This window comes from Phyllostomus hastatus, unplaced genomic scaffold (assembly GCF_019186645.2).
Source record: "Phyllostomus hastatus isolate PE091 unplaced genomic scaffold, TTU_PhHast_1.1 phas_scaffold_501, whole genome shotgun sequence".
Classification (NCBI taxonomy): Eukaryota; Metazoa; Chordata; class Mammalia; order Chiroptera; family Phyllostomidae; genus Phyllostomus; species Phyllostomus hastatus.
Genome location: NW_025334033.1, coordinates 28,855,075 through 28,875,633, shown reverse-complemented (window position 1 = coordinate 28,875,633; position 20,559 = coordinate 28,855,075). Strand labels below are relative to the sequence as shown.

At 51.8% G+C, this 20,559-nt stretch overlaps 1 protein-coding gene across 1 annotated transcript; it reads left to right on the top strand.

Annotated features, from left to right (window-relative positions):
- The first annotated feature begins 6,510 nt into the window (after window positions 1-6,510).
- Window positions 6,511-20,070, top strand: LOC123808747 (cartilage intermediate layer protein). Its single transcript, XM_045823574.1, has 9 exons — window positions 6,511-6,645; window positions 8,100-8,273; window positions 10,204-10,296; window positions 10,724-10,993; window positions 12,231-12,410; window positions 12,809-13,123; window positions 14,205-14,313; window positions 14,986-15,143; window positions 17,222-20,070. The coding sequence occupies exons 2-9, from the start codon at window positions 8,183-8,185 to the stop codon at window positions 19,588-19,590; spliced, it is 3,585 nt and encodes a 1,194-aa protein (XP_045679530.1). The 5' UTR covers window positions 6,511-6,645; window positions 8,100-8,182; the 3' UTR covers window positions 19,591-20,070.
- Window positions 20,071-20,559: the final 489 nt, after the last annotated feature.

Here is a 20,559-nt window from a genome sequence, read left to right as displayed (position 1 = left end):
TCCAGAATTTTCTTCCATAGATTCAATCATCACTGGTTTTTGCAGCCAGAAGTTGTAGGGACTTACCTTCCTGGCACTGGAATCCCAGGCTGGGGGGCCTGGTGTGGGTCTGAGACTCCTCACTCCCAAGATATCCCTCCTGAATTTTTATCCACCACATGTGGATGTGGGGCCAGCCCATTCCTCATCTGTGCCCCTCCTACCAGTCTGGATGGATGTGGTTTCTTTAATTCCATTAGTTGTCAGACTTCCATTCAACTCGATTTCTGACAGCTTTGAATGATATTTGTTCTATAATTTTAATTGTAATTTTGATGTGGTTGTGTAAAGAGGCCAGCCGTGTCTGTTTACACCACCATCTTGACCAGAAGTAGCCACTAAGGCCATTTTAACCTGTTTTTCCCCTTGTCTGCGCACTCCCCCTGGCCATGGGAGTCCCAAATCCTTTATGGCCCTGGCACAGTGTGGGTGAAAGATTCTGCCTGGAGAGAGGGAGGCTCCTCACACTCAGCTGTCCACATCTGTAGCCCCTGAAACAGCTGCGTGTCCAGACACATACAGCCAGAGAAGACATGTACTCGGCATCTGTGTCACCTCATCCCTGAGCAAGGCCACTTCTGTCATTGTTGAAAGCTCTTCTGGGCTGCCATAGTCTTGGTCAGGGCTGAAGCCACACCACACCCAGAGCCACCTGGGGCCTCTTGGGGAGTCATGAAAAGAGGCCTCAAGTCACAGGACACAATCTAGGAGATGCGTGGGGGTCAGCTGGATGAACAACTGGGGCAAACGTGTCGCATGGGTATGACTAGTTAGGGGAGGAAAGTGTGAACACTCTTGAGATGACACCCTGGTAAGTGAGCACCCCTAATCCTAGACAAAATCATGAATGTGGATGTTTCAGAAATACAGGGGGCACTGCAGGGACACTGTGATGTCCATATATAGAATATGAACTCACTGGTTTGTGCCGTCAACACTAAAATGTCAGTGGGTGTGAGCTAACTACTGGGTTGGCTAAAAAGTCAGTTAAGTTTTTTTCCATAAAATAAAAGACACATTTTTCATTTTCACCAATAACTTTATTGATTTGGATATTTTGAGTATGTTGGCTATCTCCCACTATTGGCTTCTAGTGGGTAGAGGCCAGGGGTGCTGCTAAACATCTTCCAGTGCATAAGACAGCCCCACAGCAAAGAGTTATTTGGCCAAAACATCAATAGTACCAAGAAACTTCACAAACCACTTTTGACACATCCAATCAGTCACAGCACCTTCTCCATACACTGCACAAATATTTTTTTCCATTTCAGTTGCATTTTTATTTTTCTTGAAATAATAAAGCATAATATGCCAAAAGTGTTGTGTATTTTCTTCCATCTTCAATATTAAAATGACTACACAAATATTGACCAATTTTGATGTTTTTTTTAAATGCATGCTGATATGACAGCTGTCACAATCCAACTAATAAAATTGTTTCAAATGAAGTTAAAGACAACTATGCACTACTAGAGCCATCATTTAGAAAAAACGAGATGAACTTTTTGGCTAACCCAATGTAAAGTGTGGCACAATAAGACAATGAGCTTACCATGGCAAGCTCGGTGGACATCGTGGTGACGGAGAGGGAATCCCAGAGTTGGGGGGGAAAACACTGGGCCCTCAGGGGGTGGTGGACACACAGTGATAAGCGTGGTAAACAGTAGAGATGCTGCATATGAACATAAGGTTGTAACTGTGACTATAGGGACAGTGAGGTAGCCCTCTTTTTAAGCTCAAGGAGCATTCTGCGATGACCACAGTAAGCACAGTACATAAGGCAGAGGGCTCTATGGGACGTGATTTGGGGTATCTGCCAGACAGACCCATGGCCCATTCTCAGGGAATTGCTTGCACCTCCAGTCTGCATGGAGTGAGCACACCAGGCTGCTGACCTGCAGGCTGCAGTAAGCGCAGCAACCTGTGCAGCATGCCTGGTCCTGACCGTTTCTTTCTTTGTCTTCCATTTTCTGAGCTGGAGTTGTTATTACGGTTCAGTTTTGCTCAGCTCTTCTGGGGTGTGTTGATGCAGTTACGAGGTGGGGAGAGTCATACATGGGTGGCTTTGCAACAGAACAAAGCGAGGGTAAGCTCTGGGGCTGACAGCTATTAAAGTGGTCTCTTGATATCAAGACTCAGCTCCTGATGTCAAGGTCAGTAGTTAGACATTTTGGGTTGACTCCTACTGGAAAGGGGTGCTTGTGAGGTTGTGTTTTTAGTGGGTACATGCCACTTTTTATGTCCCAGCATCCATTACTCCTAGTCTTGTCACCACAGTTTTCCTTCGGGAAAAATCGGTCCATGTGATCCCAGTGTGGTGGTCTACCCCTGACTTCAGAACTGGGCTACTCAGGGCTTCCATACCCATGGCTATAGGGGCTGGGTCAGGGGTGAGCCATGAGAGCCTTCCCCAGGAACAAATGAGGGAGAGACACTCTTTCTGCCGGAGATTTAAGATGTGCTAGGAGGGAGCCTAGAGCTTCTGGAAATAACACTGCACGGGAACAAATGTTGCAGTTACTGCTGCTCTGTAACAAACTGCCCCAAATTGTAGTGGCTTAAATGATGATCATTTTATTATACTCCATGAATTCTGTAGGTCAGTGTACCATGTAGGGGTTGACAGGGCAATTCTGCTTTTCGTGACATCGATTGAGGCTACTCCATGGCACTCATCTGGTGGATGAGCCGGTCTGGTCTGGAGGGTCCGAGACTGTCACACTCACATGTTTAGTGCCTTGGTGATGCCGGTGGAAAGGCTGGACCCAGCGGGACTCCGCACCAGCACACCAACACCAGTTCTCTCCAGTAGGGTGGCCTCGGGTGGTTAGACCTTCCTACACGCCGGCTGGCTTTCCCCAGGGCAAATGTCTCAAGAGAGCCGAATGGAAGTTGCATGACCTTTTCTGACCTAGTTTTAGAGGCCTACCTCATTTTGGTTACAAACAAGTCATAGGGCAGCTCAGATTCAAGGGGAAGGAAATGGGATTCTACCTCTTTTTAAAAAGTTGCCCTGGCTAGTGTGGCTCAGTGGATTGAGCACCAGCCTGCAAACCAAAAGACTGCTGGTTCGATTCTCAGTCAGGACACATACCTGGGTTGCGTGCTGGCTAGGTCCCCAGTTGAGGGCGTGCAAAAGGCAACATCTCTCGCACATCAATATTTCTCCTCTTCTCTTTCTCCCTCCCTTCCCCTTTCTCTGAAAATAAACAAATAAAATGTTTTAAAAGGTTGCTGTAAGAGTTTATATGAACCAAACTGATGCATATGCCAGGGAGCAAGATCTAAAATGTTCCTTGATGCTACCTCCTGATGGTGGAATAGTGAAGTCTCACTGCACAAGACCATGTGCAGTGGGGGCTGCCACTGCAGCAGTCTTTGGAAAACACAGACAGCTACAGCCTCCTTGAGAATGAGGTGATCTCAGAGAAAACAGTTGAGAAATGGAAAGAGAATGGTCCTTATGATATATGAACCTGGATCCAATTTTTATCCAAGACCTCAGTTATGAGAACCATCAGATTCTTTTTCTGCTTCAGCCAGTCTGAGTTGTGTTTTTGTCACTTGCACCTGAAAGAGCTTTTCCTCTCAGTGTGCGTACCAGTTACCTATTGCAGCACAACAAACCCTGCGGAAAGTCAGCGGCTTACGACAGCGATGGGCTGGCTGTGCCGTTCCTCTGTGGGTCTTGCCTGGGCTCGCTCATGCAGCTGCAGGAACAGAAAGTTCAGAATGGCTCAGTCATGTCGCTGGCGGTTGGCCGGGGGCCTCCGTTCTTCTCCGTGCTGTCCCTCATGTCCCAGTGGGACAGACTGGCTTCCTCCTTCCTTGTGTGATGGTCTCAGGCCAGTGTTCCAAGAGAGTGAGGGTGGCAAAGTTTCTTGAGGCCTAAACTCCAGAAGTTGTATGGTATCACTTCTATCATATTCTTTTGTTCAGAACAAGTGACAAAACCAGCCCAGATCAAATGAGTGTGTAAATAGACTCCACCTCATTATGGGAGAGTTGCTAAGAATTTGAGACTGTGTTTAACCCACCTCAGTATGAGAGCTAGCTGGGTCATGTAGGTGCAACGTCTGCAGAATCAGTGCATGTGTAGAAAATGGGGGGTGGGGGTGGGGGGGGTGCCAGACAGACAGAGCCAGACTCTCCTGGGCATGCTTTCACTGAGAGGCATACAGTAGAGCGTGATTTGCTTGGTGGCCCCTCTGTCTGCATGAGACTGTTTGTTCCCAGGGTCAACTTTGAGTTGAAGACTTACTGTGTCTGAGTGACTTCACCTCCGTGAGCCTCAGTGTTGCACCGTAAAATGGATGCAATCATCCCTGCCTCATCGTTCAGTTGTGAGGCTCAGGATGAGATAATGACTGTGAAGGTGCTTAGTAAATCACAGAGCACCATGTATATGTGACTGAACATCGTCATCTGAGACCTGGGAAGGAATAATCAAGGTGGGCTTGGGTGGTCAGAGAGGGTAGGAGGAAGAAGACTGAGCCCAGGCTTTGAAAGATGGGAAGATGCACACTGGTGGGGAGGAGGGGCTGTCTTTCAAATTAGGAAGCTGGGGAATAAATCTGTAAAGGCACAGAGGTGGAACAGTGGCAGACTGTACCTGGGACATGGAGGAGAACAAGGTCAGAGGGGCATCTCTCCCACTACCCTGGACTCCAGGTCTCTGGGCTCCCTAGGTACTGGATCCAGCAGACCTTGACGGTCATTTGGAGCTTCGGTCAAGTGCCCCAGTCCCCAGGGATCATCGGTGGCCTGTCCCTAGCCAGGCCTGCAGAGCCTCCCCAGGCCTCAGGGGGGCGATGATGAGAGCATGGGAGAGGAGGTCAGACAACATCTTAGACAGCATCTTCCTCCGGAGCCACCAGCATCAGATCAGACCTCTCCCAGTGTTCCTAGGCTCCTTTCCCCTCAGGAGTGTAAGAACCCTTGGCCATATGCTTAGGTCACAGGTGGCCTGGCTACACTGGGCTCCAAGCCCCCTCCCAATCCCCTGGACAGGGGTGGGGTGATTGATGGGTTTCCAATGTGTTCCAGGCAAAGGCTTGGAGCTGCTGCAGACTAGCCTGGCCTGCAGAAGCTCCAGATGGCTATTTATGGCTGGGGCTGACCCATCCAGGTCAGGCGCTGAACCGTCTAGACCTGTGGCTACCTCCCAAGCCCTGTCTGTCTGTCTGTCTCTCCTGGAGTTCTGTCTGAGGAGAGCAGCAGCCTGTCCCTCCAAGGAGTCCTTGGGTGAGGAGTTAGGGGTAGACTCAGATTTCCCCAAACTAGTTCTGTGCATCACAAAGCTCAGACCCACTTAGGGGCAGGAGAGGATCCTTGTGGCCTCCTAGTGCTCAGCCTAGAGCCTGCCCCAAACAGGACCTCAGTGAGGGTATGTGGAAGAAGAAAGCAGACACTGGAGTGGGGGCACAGCCATGGGGGCCAGGCCTCTATCTCCAGGCCCCAGCAGGAAGCAGGAAGCCTAGCCTAGGCTGAGTGAGCTTGAGACCTCAGCAGTTTGTATATACCCCCTCCCCATCTCCTGCCACCAGCTGGGACTCTCTCCTCGTGTGGGGCCCATGACCCAGCAGCATCAATAACACCTGGGAGCTTTTAGAAACGCAAAGTCTCAGGCCTCACCTCAGACCTACCGAATCAGAAACTTTGGGGGTGGGGCACAGCAATCTGTGTTTTAAGGAGCCTTCCAAGGCATTCTGACAAATGTTAAAAATGTAGAACCATTGCCTGAGACAACAAGCAGACTCATGCTGAGGGGGAGGCGGGTGAAGTCCCAAGGTACAGGCAGCTGCTTATGCCACCCGTGGGTAAGGTGGGCTGTTCACGTGCTGGTGGGCGCCCACTACCAGAGTCAGACGTGTACTCCCAGACCAGCACAGGGTCTCCCAGAGTCCACATGCAGGGGCCCTGGGGGCCTAATGCACACAGACAGGCAGCCAGATGGAAGGAGATAGGGTCAGGGAAGAGCTGTTCTCAACAGGTGACATCCTGTGCCCCCAATTCCTTTGTTCCTTGTTCCTTCTGAGGATCTCTGAGCGCGACCTCAGAGGCCCGAGCAGCTGAGTGGTTGTCCAGTTCCAACCAGGCACACCCAGCTGAAAGGTCAAGTGGCCTGTGTGTCTAAGAGAGTTTGAAGTATGTGATAAAACCAACAAAGTCCTTTCTCTGTGTGAGTGGGCCACGGCCAGGGGAGTGTGGGGGATCAGGCAGCAAAGCCACAGAATCCCGCCCAGATGTACAAGTCCCCTTGGCGCCTTCCCAGGGCTGCTCCCTGTGCCCACCCCAGCTCCCCACCCTTCGCTCTGCTCTGGCCTGTGGAGCCCCAGGCCGCTGTCCACTTGGCCGGTGACCAGGCCCTGCGGCATCTCCCCCTAAGGATCTGGAAGTGAAATCCCAGCCTCTGTGAGCTGCCTGGGATGTGGGGAGGGGAGAGAGAGGCTGAGCTTCCTCATGCTCAGATCTGGTTTCCCGGCCGCTTCCCGTGGCGCACTGCCACAGCCTGAGCCACCAGCTGTGCTATATAAGGCCCAGAGGCTGGGCTGCTGAAGAGACGAAGACTTGGACCCCCAGCTGAGGAGTCCTGCTCAGGACACGGTGAGCCCCATTCCCCTTCTCCTCGCCTCATCCCTGCATCCCACTGTCCGGCTCAGCTATTCCTGCCCTCCCCTGACCATCTCTTGGCTCCCCTAGAGAAGAACTCCTTTTCTGCTTTGGAGGTCTCTCTGTTCCCCCATTGGCCCAAAGTTTTCTCCGTCCCCCCTCTGAGGTCAGGGGCCCTCTAATGACCCCAGCCAGGATCTTTGTACCTCTGGGCGCCCTGCTTCTTTCCTGCTGTCAGCCGGTCTGCTTGGTCTGCGAGTTCCGAGGACTGTAGGATGGGGAGCCTAACCAGCAGAACATATGCTGAGGAAACTTCTGTGGGCTGCCAGATGGGAAATGGTTTTTCCACAAGGTGCCTCAGGCCACCTTGGCCTCCCAGACCTTCCCAGAGCGAATGCCTCACAGGCCCACGGAGCGCTCTGCGCCCTGCTCAGAGCCTGGAGCTTGGGCTAAGACACACACGTAAGAGCTGGAGACCTTGGGGACACCCGTGCCTCTGTTCCCTGGGTCGAGAAACAGCTAGTGATGGGAAGCAGGCTTAGAGCTAGATAGTAAAAAATATGAGATTGGTCTGTTCTTCCCCTGGGTTAGCTAAGTACTTTCGAATCTTTTTCCCAGAAAGGAGAAATCTTCCCCCTTCCCACCATATCCTGGGCTTTGGAAGTTGAAGGGAACCGCTTTTGAATCTCTAAGAACTGGTCAGGTCTGGGTTGACCAGAGCTCTGGGGAGAGAGAATGAGCAGGAGCCTGGGCCACACCCCAAGGGTCCCTGTCCTCATTGCCAGGCTGCTTTCCTCTTCCACTCCAGCAGGTACTGGGGAACCTGGGGTCCCTTCACAGTGCGTCCCCCCTGCTCTCCTTCAGTGGGCTCCTGGCTGTGTAACTGCTGCCAGACCCCACATAAGCAGGCCGGAAATGTGTTCCAGCTGCAGCCGGTGCACATCTGGGAATGTGTTCATGGAGGTGGCATGTCTGGAGCCTCTATGCACTTCAGCTTGCCTGCCCTGTGAGAGGCCATGGAAGTTGGGGTTGGGGCTTCACAGCCTTAATATGCGGCCCCTTTGTGTAAGGGTGCGAGCCCCACCAAATGGGTGGCAAAACATGCCCCCATGCCCAGGTCTTGGCAGTGATTAATGAGTCACCCAGAGGTTGCTGGGAGTGAGCCCAGGCCCCTCCTCCCTGGCAAAGAACTCACTCTCCTCTGTGCCCCATCTCGATGTGGGGCCCTGGCACCTGGGCCCAGGGTGTGAATCAGGTCTGCCTCATCTACACCCAGGTTCTGAACCTCTGCACCCTTCTAGCTGTCTGCATTTGCAACTTCGTCAGGTATCGCCTTCCACAAGACTTCCTTCTGTCCACCCTTCCGCCTTGATAGGTCAAGATACTCTGCTGCAGCTGTAAGACGTGACTCAGAAATGTGGAGCCTGACAGGCCTGGTTTCTTTGCAGGTCGTTGGATCTGAGAAGCTTCCTAGGGGACCACATTCCAGGGACGACCTGACTCCGTGAAGCACCCTCACCCATCTTCCGTCATGTTCCCCAAAGGGCCTGGGGGGAAGATGGTGGGGACCAAGGCCTGGACGTTCTTCTTCTTCCTGGTCCTGGAGGTCACCTCTGTGTTGGGTACAGACTAAGTATCTGCTCTCTCCCAAATCCCCAGCTTGACATAGTAAAGTCATGTCTGCTTTAGGACTCAGCTATGCATCTGCCCTAAGACCTCAGACTGGGTTGTAGATGTATTCAAAATTTATGCCCTGCTTGTTTCCCCCAAGGATTTGAGATGGGGGAATGTTAAAACTCACAGGACAGAATCTTTTAAATGAGAAGAAAGAGCTGTCATTTAGAGAGAGGAAAAAAGATAAGAGGGTTACCACTCCTGTATGATAAATTTAGCTCTGAGCCTCCTGGCAGCCAAAGCAAAAGGAAATCACAAGGGATCACTGAGTTCTTAAAAGCAGGTTTGGAGTTCAATCTGGTTTTAGTTTCATGAAAATTCTTTTGGCCTAAAGCTCAGTTTTTTTTAGACACTGAAGCCAGATTTCACAGACACTAGAACCCCTTCTGGTCTCCTTGTTCTCTAACCCCATCTTCTGGTGACACAGTTCTCAAAGGAAGAGGTAGAGAGAATTTGCTTAATGGACTCTCTAAGGCATCTAAGTATCAGAGCTCCCAGAGCTACCCTGTACACTCTTTCCATCTCCCCTCTCTCTCCTGGTTTCTAACCACTTACTCAGGTAAAGAAAAAGAAATCGCCAAACCCTTCTTTTAGACCTGCATGCCCTGCAGGCTTTGTGACCACAGACGCAGGAACGGAGGCTGTCTCAGCGTCTTGCCAGGCCCTGTGTGCCCACTTCCCACCCTGCTCTTTTCATCCCGACAGCTGCTGCCTGGGTGGAGGACTCAAATTTAACCATCGAGGAGAAATCAGAATCATTTGATTAAAAGAACTCCTATCACCCCAATTAAAAGGGATAGAGAATTCTGATCTGGTTCCTCACACGAGAGTTCATTGCCTTTCAAAGCCAGCGTAGCCCTCTGCTCCCCTGTCTCCTTCCCACCTGGGAGCTCCAGCCCAGCCTCAGGTGGGTGGGGCTGGGAGCTGCCTTGCAGACATCCTCAGGCCAGCCCACCATCCTGCGGTCAGAAAGTTGAGGACTACTACCCCAAGTAGGAAAAACAGCAACAACAACAACAAAAAACAGACCAAAAAAAAAAACCCCTTTAGGGGGAGGGTGGACTCCCCAAGCCAAACCTTGCCAACCAAAGGGAAGTGGACATCCACTGCCCAGGCACTGAGCTAACAGGAGTTGCTAACACTTATTTGGCAAGCACTATGGGCTAGGCTTTGTTCGAAGTGGGTTTTATGAATGAGCTTACCTAATCCCCACAGTCCTCTGAGGCAGGAACTATTATTGCCTTCAGTGTATGATGAGGGAACAGGGGTCAGATGAGGTAAGTGTCTGTTCTAAGGTCGCACAGTTAGGAAGTGGCAGAGTCTCTGGATCTCATGCTCTCAATCTTCGTATATTTTAGAGATGTTCACTTGGGTGACCTGCCAGACTCCTCATGCCAACCTGGTCACCCTGTGAGGTGGGAATGAACGTCTCCTTCTTACAGGCGAGGAGAACAAGGCTCCGTTCCGGGAAGGACGGGCCCAGAGCCTAATGTAGGAGGTCCGGCCCCCTGGCCACTCCACATCATCCAAAGGTCCGTTTCTAGATCAAGAGCAAAAAGAGGGCGGCCATTTGTTGAGCATGTACTACATGCCAGCTCCCTTTCTGCTCATTATCGCCCTGAATATGCCCAGGGCCCTGTGATGTAGTGATTATTAACGTGGCCCTATTTTGTGGGGAAACAGATGTACAGGAATAAAGCTTTTATGAGGTTGCACAGGCAGTAAGAAGCAGAGTGGGGATTTGAACACACGTCCTGTGCTTATGCTACATCCACTACATTGCACTGCTTCCTTGCGCCTTGAGAGGCTATTAGCAGGACCCTGCTGGGCCCTGGTAACTAACATTTCTGGCCTCTCACTTCTCCTCCTGGCACTCAGGGAGGCAGATGATGCTCACCCAGTCTGTGAGAAGAGTCCAGCCCGGGAGGAGGACCATCCGCAACTTTGCCAAGCCTTTGAATCCCCTGGAGAGTGAGTTGTGGCTGGAACTTGGAGAGGTCACCAGGGGGTGTTTACTGAGCTTGGGCATAGTGTCAGGGTTGCGTGCAAATCTACTTTTACAAGGCATTTGGCCTACATCTTTCTCCAGGCAGAGAGACCTAGTACTAGGACACTCCAGAATCGTGGAGCTGCTCTATGTGTTTGGGGAATACTGTGGGACTTGCTGGGGCCAGAGCATAGGCTGGTGGGGAGAGACGGTGGAGACGAGGATGGAGGGGATGTGTGCAGAAGGGCAGGAGATTGGACACTTGCTGGAGGGACAGATGAGACAGGCCCTGAGACCCGTGTAGGGGCCTGGGTGGGAGCGTGAATGATAGCAGGGATGATGCCCAAGGCAACTGGAGTTTACCTGGGGCTCCAGGGCCTGGCTCCACCCCCACCTGGCTCTCTCTCTCAGGTCCTGGCGAGTGGACAACGTGGTTCAACATTGACCACCCAGGTGGGCAGGGAGACTATGAGCGGCTGGATGCCATTCGCTTCTACTACGGGGACCGTGTGTGTGCTCGGCCCCTGCGCCTGGAGGCTCGGACCACTGACTGGATACCTGCAGGCAGCACTGGCCAGGTTGTCCACGGCAATCCGCGCGAGGGCTTCTGGTGCCACAACAGGGAGCAGCGGCCCCGCCAGAACTGCTCCAATTACACCGTGCGCTTCCTCTGTCCACCAGGTAAGCCTGAACGGCCCTCACCCCCCCGCCCCCCGCCCGCCTCTGGCCAGGGGAACTCCAATACCACACACACGTGCACTTTGGCTCCTACTAATAACCCATTAATGTTACAAGAGCCATCATCTTCCCAACAGTGTCCTGTGTTTCTGAGTGCTCTTCGTTCAATCCACTTCACTGGGTGCATGTGGCATGGAGGTGAAGACCACAGACCCTGGAGTTGTGTTGCTTGGTCCACCCCTGGGCCTGCCAGCTGAACTGCATTCCTTAGGCAGGTCTTCTGAAGCTCTCTGAGCCTCAGGTTTCTCCCATGGAGAACAGGGGAAATATAGCCAGTCTTCATAGGGGTTCTTTATGAGGATTAAATAAGATAATGAATGTAGAGGGCTTTCCCCAGGTGAGCATTCACTAAATGCTGGTTTCCATTGAGTTCCTATGTGACAGGCACTGTGCTAGTTATCTACATTATTCGGACTTCACAGCTGACCTGTGAGGGATCTCTATCTCGACAAGTCCCTCCAGGTTCAGAGAGGTGAACCTGGAGGTTAGGTAACTTCCCGCCGTTACACAGCCGTAAGTGGAGAGCTTTGGTTTGAACCCATGTCTGTGTTTGCAGAGTCCAAAAGTTTTTGTTCTTTACGTCTTCCCTCCCCACCCTGGATGATACAGAGCCAGCCTCAGGCCTGCCCACTTTCTGGGTGGGTGCTCACCTCTCTCGGGGTCCTGCCAGGGCGCATGTCCTGACCCTGCAGGCCCAGGCGGCAGTGCTGGTTATCTGGGGAGTAGGAGCTCAGGCTGTGCAAGGTCTCCTGGGTAAGGACCGAGGCCCCCATTCTTGCACACGGGCCTCAGACCAGAGGTGAGGAGGGTAAACAGAAGGGAGCTTGATGTCTGAATCACCGAAGTCCCAGGCCCTGATGGCTATTTCCACACTGGTGGAAAGGGGAGATGGTGCCACCCCTGCACAGCCTGGGACAGCATATCCAAGTCCCAGCACTTGGCCAAGAAGTCCCTCCACCTGTAGCCCATATGGTGTCTTTGTGCAAATTAGAGACAACCCTTCCTCAAGACACTTGACTTCCATCTGTTGGAAACATCACTGTGGTAAGCATGCATGTTAATGACATCTGCAATGTAAACAGAGGCCCTGCTGTCTGAGAAAAACCAGCCTCAGGGTCAGGTTTCCTGACACAGTCCCCTTGGGAGGGAAGTCAGGCTGTTGGCTGCTCCTGCTTTACAGGATCCTTGCGCCGAGACACAGACCGCATCTGGAGCTCGTGGTCTCCCTGGAGCAAGTGCTCTGCTGCCTGTGGTCACACTGGGGTCCAGACCCGAACACGCACCTGCTTGGCAGACACGGTGTCACTGTGTGGCGAGGCCTCTGAGGAGGGCCGGCTCTGCATGGAGGAGGCCTGTACAGGTGCGACTGTTGTTCCTGGTACTGGGCCAGGTGTGGGGCAGAGGCTGAAGCAGCCTAGAATAGGTTACAGGGGCAGACTGATATGGATTCATTCATTTAGTCATCAAGTATTAACTGAGCAGCTATTATGTGCTCTGATGGAAGGATACAGAAGATAAGGTGGGAACACAGAGCAGGGTCTATTATCATAGCTTAGGGGAATCAAAGAGGACTTCCTAGAGTAGGTATCCTGAGCTAAGTCTTGAAGGATGGGCAGGAATTCATCATGCAGGCTAATAAGAAAGGGTAACAAAGGCCCAAGGAGGAAGGGAAGCATAGGCAAGTCCACAGGCTGAAATGTGGCTGAAGGAGGGCCAGAATCCAGATAAGCCCTCCTGATGTGGCCCCGTCTCCTGCAGCCTGTGACCTGACCTGCCCCATGGGCCAGGTGAATGCTGACTGTGATGCCTGCATGTGCCAGGACTTCGTGCTGCATGGAGCTGTCTCCCTCCCTGGGGGCGCCCCAGCCCCAGGGGCCACTGTCTACCTGCTGACCAAGACGCTTAAGCCATTGACCCAGACGGACAGTAGTGGGAGATTCCGAGTTCCTGGCTTGTGCCCCGATGGCGAAACCACCCTGAAGATCACCAAGGCCAAGTTTGTTCCCATCAAGCTCACAATGCCCAAGACTAGCATGAAGTCAGCCACCGTCAATGCGGAGTTCACGAGGGCAGGTACTTAAGTTCTCTGGGGTAGGGCTGGACTTTTAAATAAAGGGATTGCAGTGCTGAGAGCTGGTTTCCCCGGTTTGCTCAGGTTAAATTCAAAATCCTTACCGTGACCCACAAGGTCCTACATCATCTGCTCCCCTTACTTGTCTGCTCTCTTCTTCTGTTGTCCTCTCCTCTGCCCCCGCTGAGTCACTCTGTTCCAGTTCCAGTGTGAGTCACTCTGCTCCAGCTCCAGTGTCCTCCCGGCTGTTCCTCAAACACACGGGTGCACTCCTGCCTCAGGGCCTCTGGACTTGTTAAATACTCCTTCAAATGAGTTCTTCCCTGGGCCACCTTATCTAAAATAGTCATTTTATCTAAAAGCCACCTTATCTAAAATAGTCATTACATCCCTGACCAGTGTGGCTCAGTTGGTTGGGCACTAGCCCACAAAGCTGAAGGTCATCAGTTTGATCCTGGTCAGGGCACATGCCTGGGTTGCAGGTTTGGTCCTCAGTCAGGGCGTGTACAAGAGGCAACTGATAGGTGTTTCTCTCTCACATCAATGTTTCTCCCCTTCTCTTCCTCCCTCCCTCCCTCTCCCTCTAAAAATAGATAAATTAAAAAATCTTTAAAAAATATTAAACAAAATAAAGTCATCACAGTACAGTGTGAGGTTTGGAGGTCAGAAAGAGAGAGCGAGAGATGCTGCAGGGAGGGGTGGTTTCAGGAGTGGTACAGAATGGCCATTTCCGAATGGCACAGACATTCTGCGGGAGGCAGCAGAACAGGAATGTTGGGCTGTTTAATCCAGTTCACTCCATCCCAACGGCAGTACCTGGGGATCCCGGCTGGCACGAGAGCCCCTTCCTTCTCCATTGCTTCACCTAGATGCTGTCTGGCAGGCCAGGGGAGCAGGTTGTAGGCTGAGGAGGTAGAAGAGGTGGACTTTATTCTGAATCAGCACCCTAATTAGGGCCTTTAGAGAGGGGCAGGTGGGGTGTGGGTAGGGTGTATGTGAAGTCACACAAGGTTAACTCGTGTGGCTCTGGAGGATCTGTCACAAAGGAAAACCCCAAACACCGTTTCTCATCTTCTGCCCCAGAGACTCCATACATCGTGAAGAACCCTGTGACAAAGGCGCGGAGAGCAGGGCAGAGCGTGGCCCTGTGCTGTAAGGCCACGGGGAAGCCCAGCCCAGACAAGTACTTCTGGTGAGCACCCTGCCAGCCACACTGCCCGTTCTCCTCTAGGCAGCCAGAGCTCTCTGACACTCAGTCTGGTCTTATGAATCATAACACCGACTGACAGAATCAAGTGACAAGGAAGGCCCTGGTGCAGGGCCCGGAAGCTGGCACTTTTAAGTGGGGCCCGCAGGGCTGAGGCCACCTGGACAACCAGCAGGCCCTGCTGTGGTTCTCTTGAAACTGGGGCCCACACTGAGCAGCTCTGGCCTCTGGGTCCTGACTTGCACATCCTCAGGACACAGGACGAGGTTCCTCAGCCCTGCCTCCCTGACAAAGGCAAACAAGGGCAGAGTCTCCAGTGGCTGTGAGTCCTTTTCTCTTCACCAACATTTTGCAGCCACTGTCTTGTTTCATCCTCCCCCTGATTCTGTGATGTCAGCTCAGAATCACTGCTCCCATTTTATTGAGCAGGAGGCCGAAGCTAAGTGAGGTAAGATGATTTGTCCCAGGATCCACAGCCAATGAGCTGGGTGGGAGCGGAGACTCAGTCAAGTCCCTCAAGTCCCAGGCTGGTCAGTGCCCTTGGATGAGCTACGTCAAAAGTGGTGTTGGCATCGGCAGGGGCCCATCCACCACCTGTCTCCCTGGGTGCTTGCCCCTGGCGCTGCCACTCAGGCCACACCTCTCCGTCCCTTGCAGGTACCACAACAACACGCTGCTGGACTCCTCCCTCTACAAGTACGAGAGCAAGCTGATGCTGAAGAACCTGAAGCGGGACCAGGCTGGGGAGTACTTCTGCAAGGCCCAGAGTGACGCCGGGGCTGCAAAATCCCAGGCTGCCAAGCTGATTGTCATAGGTAAGCCTGTCAGGGCCTCTGGAGGGCCCCTACTGCAGGACTGGGGAGCATTCCAGTGGGCATAACTGGGCAATAAAAACCCCAGCGTGTCTGTGCTACGTATCGTGCTGCATTCTCTGGGGCACAAAGATGGCACAGACCCCAATCCTACCCTCACGGAGCTGCCACCTCGGGAGAGGTGAAGAATTGCAAATTAGAGACAAATAAAGATAGACCAATGCAGCTAAACCAGGAGATAAGAGGCCATGGACTCTGTACGTGAGAGACAGGGACTCTCCAGGTAGGAATGACCACAGGTGGCTGCTTGAGGGAGCCATCTGTGGTCGTATTTCAGCTGGGGTTTAAATAGTGGCTCTTAGCTTTGGCTGCCCGGTGGGATCACTTGGTTGGTTTCAAAAATACTGATGCCTGGGTCTTACCCCCAGAAAGTTTGATTTTAGTGGCCTGGGATGTGGCCTGGGTGTGCACAGTTTAAAAGCTCCCCCAGGTGATTCTAATCTGCAGTCCAAGTTGCAAACCCCTGGTCTGAAGAATGGCCGGAGACTGTGTGTATGGCAGTGGGAGAGTTCCAGGCCCTGGGGCCAGCATAAGCACAGGTCCAGAAGTGGGAGGCTGAGGGGCAGTACAGGGAACGGTGACCTGGTCAGAGTCGGCTCCGGCTCCGGGAAGTGAGCTGGCGTGGGGAAGACTCGTGGCCAAAACCAATCAGGAACCTGTACTTGGAAAGTGAGAGAGAAGGACAATAGCTTAGTAATTGGCCTAAACAAAACCAAACAAAAGGCAGAGGAAGAGAAAATTTATTGGAAGGATTCTGGAAATTTTTAGAGACTCCAAGAAGGTTGAGCAACAGACCTCCGGACACAGGACAGTCGGGCCTTGGCAACGGCAGAGCCCCGTTGGCTGTGATCCCGGCCCGTGGCACCAGTGCTTTCCATTTGTCCCAGTTATTTTATTTTTTTTAAATGCTCTTTTTTTAAAGATACTTATTTATTTATTTATTTATTTATTTATTTAGAGAGGGAAGGATGGGGGAGAGAAAGAGAGAGAGAGAGAGATCAATGTGCGGTTGCTGGGGGCCATGGCCTGCAACCCAGGCATGTGCCCTGACTGGGAATCGAACCTGTGATGCTTTGGTTCGCAGCCTGCACTCAATCCACTGAGCTACGGCAGCCAGGGCTGTCCCAGTTATTTTTAATACTCTCAATTTTTACACTTTAAATTTAAAAATACTGTTCCATTCTGAAGTTAAATTTTTAGATAATAAATTAACAGCATACAGTTGCTCAGACTATACCATAAAGGAGAAAGAAAAAGAAAATACTTTTAATACAAAATAGTATGTATTTCAATATGTAAGGGCTTTGGCATAATTACACAAGAATGCCAACCACGAGGTCAGACACGCGCACTTGAACCTGGTCACTGTGAATGTACCACTGCGGATACTGATGGATACCGGGCTGTCACTTTTATGGTTCATGTTCCTCAGGTAAGGTTGTAGGTGTGTGACTTTTTCTGAGACAAGGTACAATTCTCGGTATTTTTCCAAGCTACACAAAATGCAATCTTTGCTCGACTTTTATGGTAGTTGCATTTTTAAAAAATTCTATGTTATAGTAAAGCCATGTAAGAAAAAAAATAAGGCTCTGATCATTTTAAACAGAGTTGCCACCTACACACATGTCTGGTGGGACAGGTGAAAGTCACACAGGACACAGAAAAACTCTTTACGCAGAGAAGTTCCAGGCTTTGCAGGTTAGTGCAGCAGTGCCCCCGCCTGCCATGCGCCGGCGGCACTCCCAGTGCGGGTGGTAGCTCAACACACACTCTCAGGTTTTCAAGACACCTTCAGTACGAGCCATTACTCTAGTGGTCTCAGCAACCAACCCCATTTCTCCATGTGTACAAGGGGATTAGCAATGGCTGCTCCATCTTCCCCAGAGGAGTTCAGTGAGAATCAGGATCATGGATATGCAAATACTTTGAAAACCATAACACAGTGCAGAGAGGTGAGGTTAAAGTGCCCTTCGGATGGGAGGCGAACTTACATTTAACAGCCTTACCATTTCCCTCCACAGGCCCCAATGAAACTCCATGCAACCCCATCCCTGAGAGCTACCTCATCCGGTTGCCCCATGATTGCTTCCAGAATGATACCAACTCCTTCTACTATGATGTGGGCCGTTGCCCTGTCAAGACCTGTGCAGGGCAGCAGGATAATGGGATCAGGTGCCAGGATGCTGTGGAGAACTGCTGTGGCATCTCCAAAACAGAGGAGAGGGAGATCCAGTGCAGCGGGTACACACTGCCCACCAAGGTAGCCAAGGAGTGTAACTGCCAGCGGTGTACAGAGACCCGGAGTATTGTGCGGGGCCGTGTCAGCGCCGCCGACAATGGGGAACCTATGCGCTTTGGCCACGTGTACATGGGGAGCAACCGTGTGGGCATGACTGGCTACAAGGGCACTTTCACCCTCCACGTCCCCCAGGACACTGAGAGGCTGGTGCTCACATTTGTGGACAGGCTGCAGAAGTTCGTCAACACCACCAAAGTGCTGCCCTTCAACAAGAAGGGGAGTGCGGTGTTCCATGAGATCAAGTTGCTTCGGCGGAAAGAGCCCATCACCTTGGAGGCCATGGAGACTAACATTATCCCCCTGGGGGAGGTAGAGGGTGAAGACCCTGTAGCTGAGCTGGAGATCCCATCCGAGAGTTTCTACGAACAGAACGGGGAGCCCTATACAGGAAAAGTAAAAGCCAGTGTGACCTTCCTAGATCCCCGGGACATTTCCACAGCCGCAGCTGCTCAGAGTGACCTGAACTTCATCGATGATGAAGGAGACACCTTCCCCCTTCGGACATATGGCATGTTTTCTGTGGACTTCAGAAATGAGGCCACCTCTGAGCCACTCAATGTTGGCAAGGTGAAGGTTCACCTTGACTCGACCCAGGTCAAGATGCCAGAGCACATGCCCATGATGAAACTCTGGTCACTCAACCCAGCCACAGGGCTGTGGGAAGAGGAAAGCGACTTCAAATTTGAAAACCAAAGACGGAGAAAAAGGGAAGAGAGAACCTTTCTGGTGGGCAACATGGAGATCCGAGAGAGGAGGCTTTTTAACCTAGATGTCCCTGAGAGCAGGAGGTGCTTTATCAAGGTGAGGGCCTACCGCAGTGAGAGGTTCTTGCCCAGCGAGCAGATCCAGGGGGTCGTTGTCTCTGTGATCAACCTGGAGCCCAGGACTGGCTTCTCGTCCAACCCCAGGGCCTGGGGCCGCTTTGACAGTGTCATCACAGGCCCCAACGGGGCCTGTCTGCCTGCCTTCTGTGATGACCAGTCCCCTGATGCCTACTCTGCCTATGTCTTGGCAAGCCTGTCTGGGGAAGAACTGGAAGCAGTGGCGTCTTCTCCTAAATTCAACCCAAATGCAATTGGTGTCCCTCAGCCCTACCTCAACAAGCTCAAGTACCGTCGGACAGACCACGAGGACCCACGGGTTAAGAAGACAGCTTTCCAGATTAGCATGGCCAAGCCGAGGCCCAACTCAGCTGAGGAGAGCAATGGGCCCATCTATGCCTTTGAGAACCTCCAGGCATGTGAGGAGGCGCCGCCCAGTGCGGCCCACTTCCGGTTCTACCAGATTGAGGGGGACCGGTATGACTATAACACTGTCCCCTTCAATGAGGATGACCCCATGAGCTGGACTGAAGACTACCTGGCATGGTGGCCCAAGCCAATGGAGTTCAGGGCCTGCTATATCAAGGTGAAGATCGTGGGGCCAGTGGAGGTGAATGTACGGTCCCGCAACATGGGGGGCACCCACCGTCAGACTGTAGGGAAGCTGTATGGAATCAGGGATGTGAAAAGCACACGGGATAGGGATCAGTCCAATGTCTCCTCTGCTTGTTTGGAGTTCAAGTGCAGTGGGATGCTCTATGACCAGGAACGTGTGGACCGAACGCTAGTGAAGATCATCCCCCAAGGCAGCTGCCATCGAGCCAGTGTAAACTCCATGCTGCACGAGTACCTGGTCAACCACCTGCCACTGGCAGTCAACAATGACACCAGTGAATACACCATGCTGGCACCCCTGGATCCCCTGGGCCACAACTATGGCATCTACACTGTCACTGACCAGGACCCTCGCGTAGCCAAGGAGATCGCGCTTGGCCGGTGCTTTGATGGCACTTCTGATGGGTCTTCCAGAGTCATGAAGAGCAATGTGGGAGTGGCCCTCACCTTTAACTGCATAGAAAGGCAGGTGGGCCGCCAGAGTGCCTTCCAGTACCTCCAAGGTACCCCTGTCCAGTCCCCTGGCCTCAGCACTGCCAGAGGAAGAGTGCCTTCTAACAGGCAGCCGCAGGCAGGTAGGGGTGGCCAGCGCCGGCCTGGAGGGGTGGCCTCACTGAGGTTTCCTGGAGTTGCTCAGCAGCCTCTGAACAACTAAGTCTTTGTGGTACTTCTCTTCTCCCCCCACCTCTCATGACAGCCGTTGTGAGACTGATGCACAAACTGCCACTCGGTTAATTTAAGCACATCTGTTCTGGTGCAATTTGCTTGTTTTTGTTTCTTCATGCCTTTTCTTATTGTCTTCATCCCGTGATATGATTGGCACATAACCCCCAAATGGCAAAATAAAGCCCCTTTGATCTTTTCTTTAAAAGAATCACGGAACACCAGAAATCGGCCATTGGCAAACGTGACTTTGTTCTTCATGTAGTGCCATCAGTGGAAATGCCTTCCTTTTCTTTTTGCATGGTTTTACCCACCTTTATGATAGTGATAATCTGATGTTGAAGGTCAAATAACCAATATAAAGCATATTTCCTGGTCTTGCTCCACAGGACGTAAGCAGGGTCTTCATCACAGTCCATACATGTAAGTGGTGGTGAAATAAAGGAATAAACGCCCATATTTTTACTTGAAATGTAAGTAAGTTATTTCTTTGCTGAATCTGGTACTCGAGTGCACATTTAATGTTAAGCTACTGAATATAGGGTAATTATAGTTCTCTACCAAGTCTGGAAAGAACATCTTGTATTCACAACTGCTCCAGGTTGCTAATTAGATTAGCATGCTTCCTTTACATTTGTTTTTGTTCTTACTGGAAGCCCAGTGCAGCCCAGAGCAGATGTCAATAAATGCACATTTTGTACTTGATTGTGAGAGAGCTGTCTGTCTTTTAACCATTGAAGCAAGCCAGCTGCTCGGGGAGACATGGGGGACTCCGTAAAACGATCTCAGGGTGGCGCGAGCCACTGCCTCCTGTAATCGACAGGGCTGGGGAATTGGACACACACTCCACAGTCAAGTTTGTTCTCATGGATCATATTTTCCACTCGCAGAGAAGAGCAGAGATTCCTGGAGTTGTGAGCATGTTCTGGGCTCCTGAGTAAAGCTAAACACATGTCCCATT